General features: G+C 33.9%; 2 protein-coding genes across 6 annotated transcripts; both read left to right on the forward strand.

Moving 5' to 3' along the window:
- The first annotated feature begins 652 nt into the window (after positions 1–652).
- Positions 653–4,460, forward strand: LOC107821552 (uncharacterized). 5 transcript variants are annotated; one of them, XR_012695431.1, is made up of 6 exons: positions 653–809; positions 935–1,055; positions 1,803–1,906; positions 3,088–3,219; positions 3,584–3,660; positions 4,232–4,460. XR_012695431.1 is itself a non-coding variant. In XM_016647989.2 (5 exons), the coding sequence occupies exons 1-5, from the start codon at positions 807–809 to the stop codon at positions 4,280–4,282; spliced, it is 411 nt and encodes a 136-aa protein (XP_016503475.1). In that variant the 5' UTR covers positions 653–806; the 3' UTR covers positions 4,283–4,460. The 5 variants fall into 5 exon arrangements, 4 of the variants coding, with proteins under 4 accessions (XP_016503475.1, XP_016503490.1, XP_016503483.1 ...); XM_016647989.2 differs by lacking the exon at positions 3,584–3,660; XM_016648004.2 differs by lacking the exon at positions 4,232–4,460 and having other exon boundaries at positions 3,584–3,862.
- A 1,840-nt stretch (positions 4,461–6,300) lies between these two features.
- LOC107821536 (uncharacterized) lies at positions 6,301–6,690 on the forward strand. The gene has a single exon (XM_016647968.1). The coding sequence runs from the start codon at positions 6,301–6,303 to the stop codon at positions 6,688–6,690; it is 390 nt and encodes a 129-aa protein (XP_016503454.1).
- The last annotated feature ends 963 nt before the right edge of the window (positions 6,691–7,653 follow it).

Raw genomic sequence — 7,653 nt, forward strand, 5'->3', positions numbered from 1 at the left:
TACCATAAAAACTCGCGGGACAGGCGGGACGGGACAAAACGGGACGTAATGGGACAGGACAAACGGGACGAAATGCTCGTCCCGTCCCATCCCATGTCCCGTTTAACATTGGCCATCCCGTTTAACTTGGGGCGGGGCGGGACGGGACACGGGACGGTAAGAGCACGATAGTTTCCAAAAGTTCCTCTTAAGTTAAGTTAGAATAAATGTAAAAAAACATTAACTACATTAGATAAAAGCACATAAATAAATGAAGAAGTAATCTATATTTCAAGTATCATTTGGTAAATAAATTTGAATTTCGTATAAAAACATTTCAGATGCTGAGGAAGAATAAATTATTCGTAAAATATTTTAAGAGAATATTTCAACGAATGAAGTATTTGTAAAACAATCTAAAAATTTCAATTACCAACTTTAAGTGACCTCATTCGTTCTAATCTTTATGAATAAGTTTACCCGATACAAGTTATAAGAGCTGACTCGTGAATTAGTCTGAGACGAGCATAATTGACGTAATACAATTATAAAATTGAATAAAGATTTTTTCATCCGTGGGATAAAGCAAAGAAACAAACGAAAAATAAAATAAAAAATAAACGTGAACGAAAAAAGAAAAAGAAAAGGGAAAAGTAATTGAGATATTATGGCTTTGACAATAGACAGTAGCTCCGCAGAATAACCTAATTTATAGACTGTACGGCAATAACTTAAACAGAGCCCCCTTCGTCCCCCTTAAACCTTAGCATTTTCCATAAACCCTAAATTCCTCTTTCTACCAACAGTTCTCTCTACTCGCGGCTACCATGGTTCTCTCTCTCTCTCTCTAATTTTGTGCTCTTTTGCTGAACTTTATTGAAACTCATTCTTTTTATTGCTTGTTCTAATACACAATTAAATTTTTTGTTTTGTTTTTGTAATTGATTAATTGCAGGCAACAGAAACTGTGAACCCAAAGGCATACCCACTTGCTGATTCGCAGCTTACAACGACTATAATGGATTTGGTTCAACAAGCTGCTAACTATAAGCAGCTTAAAAAGGGTGCTAATGAAGGTCATATATATTTTATATGGTCTTTTAATTATTGTTATGCTGCTTTTATAATTTTTGTATTTTACTGCTTAACTTAACTAAAGATAAAGAAAATTGGGTTAGTTTCTTTTCAGCCCCAAAAAGGAAAGAATCTTTTTTTGGGGATAATAGGCACAAAGAATGTACATCTTTTAACATTTATGATATGGTCTTTTGGTGAATAAGTTACTCTTATGGTTAGTGCTTAACTAAAAATGGAGAAACTGGGTTTGCTTTCATTTCAGCCACAAAAACTTTTACTCCCTCGTCACATTTTATTTGATGGTGTTTGACTAGGCACAAAGTTTAAGAAAAAAAGATTTTTGAAACTTGTGTATAAAAATAATCAATAGACATTTTCTTGACTATAAATCTTTTTCACTAAGGATAAAATTGGAAGTTTGAAGTTAAATTGTTTCTTAATATAGAAATGTATTGTGTTTCTTGGAACAGACTAAAAAGACCATCACAATAAATTGGGACAGAAGAAATATTGTTTTGAAACTTTATTATATGGTCTTTGCTGAATGAGTTGCGCTTATGTTTAGTGCTTAACTAAGGATTGGGAAAACTGAGTTAGGTTTTGTTTCAGCCACTAAGAATGTTATAATGTTGAGACTTAAAGATATGATTTTTTTTTTGTTGTGATGCGAATGTGTTGCTCATGAGTTGTATGTTTACTGCTTAACTGAATATAGAGAAAACTGAGTCTTTTTGGTTCTGTTTCAGCCACAAAGACACTAAACAGAGGAATTTCAGAATTTGTTGTAATGGCAGCAGATACTGAGCCCCTTGAAATCCTTCTTCACCTTCCGCTCCTTGCTGAAGATAAGGTGATTTATTGTTTGCCTTTTGCTTTTTTCCTTCAAAAAGTCTTTATCTTTTCACCCTTTTTGGGGTTGTGACTTTTTTATTCAGTAGTGGACTAACTCTGGCTAAATCAAGATTAGAACTTGACCCCTTTTTTTAGGTTTTAATTATTGCACTTTTCAAGAGTTATGTCTGTAAGTCTTTTGTGTGATGTTACGCTATTGTGATATCAGGCTCTATTGAAACCTGGTGTATGTTATCTGCAGTCCAGTTTATAAACTCATTATTTTGAAGAGTTTGTATTAAACAAGAGTCTTGTAGCTGTTTCCTGTTTTATTCTATGTTTTGACATGTAATATTTCTTTTTGTCTTGAAAGTAAACCTAAAAAGACGAAGCTAGTAGCTATGTATAGATTTTCTAGTCATTTTGTGACACGAATTATGAAATTTTCAGCGACTGTTACTATAAGGTGACTTGTGAATCCGTTCACTTTCTTAAATAGTATACTTGGTTAACCAGCTAGGATTTGAACTCATGACATGCGCCTACCATACATCACTTGTAGTGTACCTTTTCCATTGAACCAAAGCAAGCCCTGGGGGTAATCTTTCATCTACAAGGAATTGTTGCACTGCTTATCAGCATTAAGGGGTTGCTACTCTGCTTATAAACAAAGAGAATTGTATAACATAACTTACTCCCATACAGTTTTATTTTGTGAGTGTATTTAAATTGGAATAAGGACATCATTATCAATGATAAGAAAATGCACTGTACTTCTGATTACGTCTGGATCATCATATGTGGAAAAAACATTGACAGCTAAAAAAGGAGAAATCATATTAGGAGTAAACAGTTGTAAGGGATGTTATTGTTGATATAATAGGTTAAACTAACCTGCTTCTACACAAATATATTTATTTGTTATTGATTTATGTAGTCTTTTACGATCTCAAACTGTTTCTTCAGTGCATCTGCATGGTCTGAGTGATAGTTATACCCATAATTTTGATATGTAGTCTTTGAACAATGATCTGAGTATGAATGCTCATATCTTTCAGTTTTGCAATTTTCCCTACTGTTTCCAATATTTGGTGCTAAATAGCTACATTATTCAAATAATATTTTAGATAACAGGCAAGCTTGGATTTAAATAAAGAGTTCTAACTTTTTGCTGTCATCGTTCCCTCCTCGTACTTTCAGAATGTGCCCTATGTCTTTGTCCCTTCAAAGCAAGCTCTTGGCCGGGCATGTGGTGTCACCCGACCTGTAATTGCTTGTTCAGTGACAAGCAATGAGGGAAGCCAGTTGAAATCTCAAATACAACAATTAAAGGTAATATTCCAAAGGGTTTGTTTGTCTATTTATATACTTATTCTTCCCCTGTGTAATAATACTAAAATCCTTGTTTCTTCCCTTGTGCCGGATGCCATTGAAAAGCTTCTCATCTAAATGTTGAGCCTTTGCAGCATGATGGGCCTTTTTGAGGCTTGGACTGAAGTAGTTGTCCTGTTGGCACTTTTCTATCCTTCTTTCTTTCTTTTTTGTTCCTGGATTTTATGATTAATGTTATAATAGTACCAATAGACGCATGAAAATTTAAAATCAGGTTTACATTATAGTTAAGCTTGAGTTTTATTATATCATGTATCTATGTTTAATGTAATTCTGATTTTCCTCTGATCATTTTGTTCCGCAGCTCCTTTGAAGCATTTGGTTGAATGATTTGCTCATTTCTAGTCGGAGTTAAATTTTTATCAAAGTCGATAATCATAGGTGGGAAATCTCCCTAATTTTCTTCAATTAAGCAGTCATTCTCTAGTGTAAATTTTGATGTCCTAAGAATCGCACATGCCATAGATTTGGTTGGTGCAAGGAAGGATCCTCTTTGGTTTCTCTTCGATATAATTTTGTCAGCTGGTAGCTTCTAAATGATCAGCTCAACCTATTAATCATGAAATTAATCATTTAATCCCAATTTTAGGCTCAGTTCATTTCACCAAGTTTTGGTATACTTGGTCCCAACGATTTTATAATCATGGTTATCATAAAAGTGCATTATAAAAAGTTGTCCAAGTTCACCATTTTTGTTACGTGCATAATCCAGTTGTCAACAAATAGTGCATAATGTTGTTCTCCGAGTAATTGTAAAGTTGTTTATGTGTGACCTATACAAGCTGTGAAAGCAGTCACTAATTAGGGTAGGTCTACTACGTGAATGCCGGATTTATGAGAACATACATGTGGCCTTCTGCCCCATTGCTACATAATTGAAAACATCAGCTCCAGACCGGTGTGCACGTGCAACTAACAAACGCATCGCCCCTGTTGGTTTTGATAATTGCAGGATCTTCAACTGGCCTTCACTTTGCCAGCAAATATCTCTGTTTTAAAATGAATGCAACAAGTTTTTCATAATAGAAGATGGGACAGTGAGCTGGCATGCAAGTAATAGTAAATATTATGGAATTATTATGGCGTCTTTGGTCCAAATTTGCCTTTATTTTATACATCGAGTGTTTCCCATTTGCTGGGCATCATAGTTATTCAAATCCATAAAAAAAGGGTTCTGCAAATGCTTTCCTTGACTAGTAATGTTATAAATTGCTTATTATGTCGTAGAAATTATACCAGGTAGCCACTCTAAAAGGCTGCTATTTAGTAATTAGCCAGCATGTCTTGAATTTCAGTTTTCCAGGACAAAAATGTCCAGAGTTGTACTGAAGTTGGAATTTTTAGTTTAAAATTTTAGGACAAAATAAGTACTGGCTAATCTTTAAGGAGTCCCTCTTAGAATGATCATCTCTGCACTTGCCCCTATTATGACCTAGGATTTGAAGGGCGCGATTGTATTTTTTGCATTCAACCAAAATCTACTTTGTATATAGAGTTTCACTATTAATATCACTATTTTTTAAAGATATATATTTGTATAGATGAAATTTTTGCCAAACTTTTCGGGTGTCAGTGATCCCTGTCTTTACAACATAAGTCCGTCTCTGATCATGTCCGTTTCTGAGGTGTTCCTTAAAAGGGGAATTTTTCTGTTTCACCACATCCCGGATTTCCTTGATACAGAGTTGCAACATTAACAAGACAACAATCGAATTTTGTGAAATGTTGTTTTAAGCTATCACATTATAAAGAACAAATGATCCAAAGCAAAATTGTATGTTTTGGCTGCATCATATATATGGGACAGTAGCACATTGATAATAGAAATTTAGTAATCAATTAGATTCAGATTCTCATTTTGGTGAAATTTTTCCATGTTGGTATATTCGTGTACCCTTTGCAATGTTTCGCATAAAATGTTTATAAATTGTGGTTTTGGTCGAGGAAAAAATTTCAGATATTCGTAGATTCTTGGTTCAATTATTGTAAAGTCACGCAACTTCTGAAATTTCATATTGGAATTTTTTGTTGAAAGAAAAATTCACAAACCTGTTTTTGCTCTTAATACTAAGTTCAATAAAAAGATTTGGCTATTGTTTCCTTTAACACTATGGACAAGAAAATCTCACTTACTGGTGATTAATTTTCCTTTGTGAAAACCCGTATCTGCACCCGGTGTTTACACACACATATATAGAATGAACACAGGGGCAGAGCTAGAAGCCCGCATGCCGGTTTGACGGAACTCGGTAACTTTTGCTCAAACAGTGTATTTCTGTTAAGAAATTCATTAAATATGTATAAATATTAAATTTAGAATCCAATTAATAGTACTTGAAGTTGGTTCTAAAATTCAAAACCCACAAAGTTAAAATCCAGGCTCGGCCTATCAACGAACATGACTAAAACTTGCTAAAAGCTGAAGCTCAAAAGTTCTTTACTTAGGAACAGGAACCCTTAGGTTAAGGATAGTACAGCACGATTCATTAGTGTTTAATATAGAAACTTCATCTCGGTTTCTTTGTGCATTTTGCTAGATTACAACTGTCAAATTAAGTTTAACTATTAGACACAGCTGTTTAGAGTTTCTAATTATAAACTAAGCCAGGGAAGGCCACAGCCCCCAATAAAAGATTCAACTTTACATTTATTGAGATCTGTACCTTCCATTATACTAATCAAATTTAGAGTAATATTTCAAAGTAAATGCATCACAAACATTACAATGAAACATCATGTTCCCTTCATTAATTCAGTAGGTATTTCAAATATTCTATCGGTTCCACGTGCATTTTCTTTGATTTCCCCCACTTTGCAGACAATTACATAACAACAATTAAATTATTCTTCAAAAAACAGTCTAATTAATACAAAGGGAACTTTCCATCCTACCACATGAATGGTTATGAAATCTTCCATTGAAAACCTCTATATATAAGGTTATCAATACACTGTCCTAAGCAACATTACCTCAAAGAACAAGCCAAAAATCATCAAACATATCAAGAATAATACACAACCATGTCTAAGTTTCTTGTTCTTTTCTTGATCCTAACAGAAACATTTGTGTATCTTGCCATGGCTGAAAATGCAACAAATTTTGCAAGTTCTCCTGCTTCTAGTCCATCACTTTCGATTCGAAAACTTGGAAAACATCATCAAGAAGAAGGGAGGAACAATTTTTCTAAAGAAGTTGGTTCTCCACATCAACAAGAGATTAATGAAGTTGATGAAGCTCATGAAATCAAGATTAAGCATCATCATTTAATTGATAAGTCAATTTTTGGAGGTGGAATTATTCTTGGAGGCTTAGCAACAACATTCTTTGTGGCAATTTTTTGTTACATTAGAGCAACTAGAAGGAAACATATTGAGCCAAGTTCCCCTAGTGCTTCTTCCTCAGCAGCATAATTGGACAGTTGATATTAGAGATTACACCCCCCCCACACACACACACAGAAAATTGTAAAGATACCATAAGACAATTCTGATTTTGGAATTTTTATTGTATAAAAAGAAATAAAAATATAGATGTTTTACTCTCTTAAAGCCCACCACCTCTATGCTTTTTTGGTCATCTTCTATCTACTTAGCTAGATCAGTTAGTTGAAAATATATATGTTTTAGCCATATTAGTATGTTTACTTTTGCGTGCGTTTTCTAATAATCTTTCGGTCTGATATGTTTTTAAATACTTTTATATTTATTTGTATGGTATTGGTTTGAGATAAATTTAAATGAAGCATTTGTCAATGAGAAAGCATAGAGCCGACTACTCGTTTGAAATTAAGGCATAATTGTTGTTGTCATCGTCTAAACCAAAAAGAAACAAAATGGTGGATAATTTCTTCTGGGAGCTAGAACAAACTCAAGGAGAAGCAGGTGGAAGCCAGAAGATCTGCGGCAGAATGGGTAAATTCAATATATGAATTATGAACTTATTAAAATCAAAGATTATTACTGCTGAGAGGGTGAATTTTAATCTTATGAATGTAAAAAAAAAATTGTTAGTTATAATAAAAAGTATTTTGGCCTTTTTCTTTTTGAAATTTGTTTAAGGACAATTTTATGTGATACTACTGTGTGCCAAGTTTGCCAATCAGTGTAAGCATAAACTTTAATTCATACCAGGATCTTGAATATGATAATCTTACATGTAATTGCCATAGAAAACATACCTGAAGCGGAATCCATTATCTTGAAGCGGAAGCGTTAATTCAAAACTGGTTTCTCGCCCTTGCCCTAACTTTATGTTACCGCCGCCTTTAGAGATGGAAGAGAGAATAAAAATACGGTAACCCTAATGGGTGGGGAGAGGACCAATTTATAGAGGTTCTCACTTAATCCGGTACGTCCATCAAGTAACCGATCGGA

Source organism: Nicotiana tabacum, chromosome 10, assembly GCF_000715075.1.
Source record: "Nicotiana tabacum cultivar K326 chromosome 10, ASM71507v2, whole genome shotgun sequence".
In the NCBI taxonomy this organism is placed as follows: Eukaryota; Viridiplantae; Streptophyta; class Magnoliopsida; order Solanales; family Solanaceae; genus Nicotiana; species Nicotiana tabacum.

Coding starts and splice junctions, on each gene's coding strand:
- LOC107821552 (XM_016647982.2), top strand. Junction 1,056..1,802: donor TAAAAAGGGTGCTAATGAAG/GTCATATATATT, acceptor GTTCTGTTTCAG/CCACAAAGACACTAAACAGA. Junction 1,907..3,087: donor CGCTCCTTGCTGAAGATAAG/GTGATTTATTGT, acceptor TCGTACTTTCAG/AATGTGCCCTATGTCTTTGT.
- LOC107821536 (XM_016647968.1), top strand. CDS start 6,301: ATGTCTAAGTTTCTTGTTCTTTTCTTGATCCTAACAGAAACATTTGTG.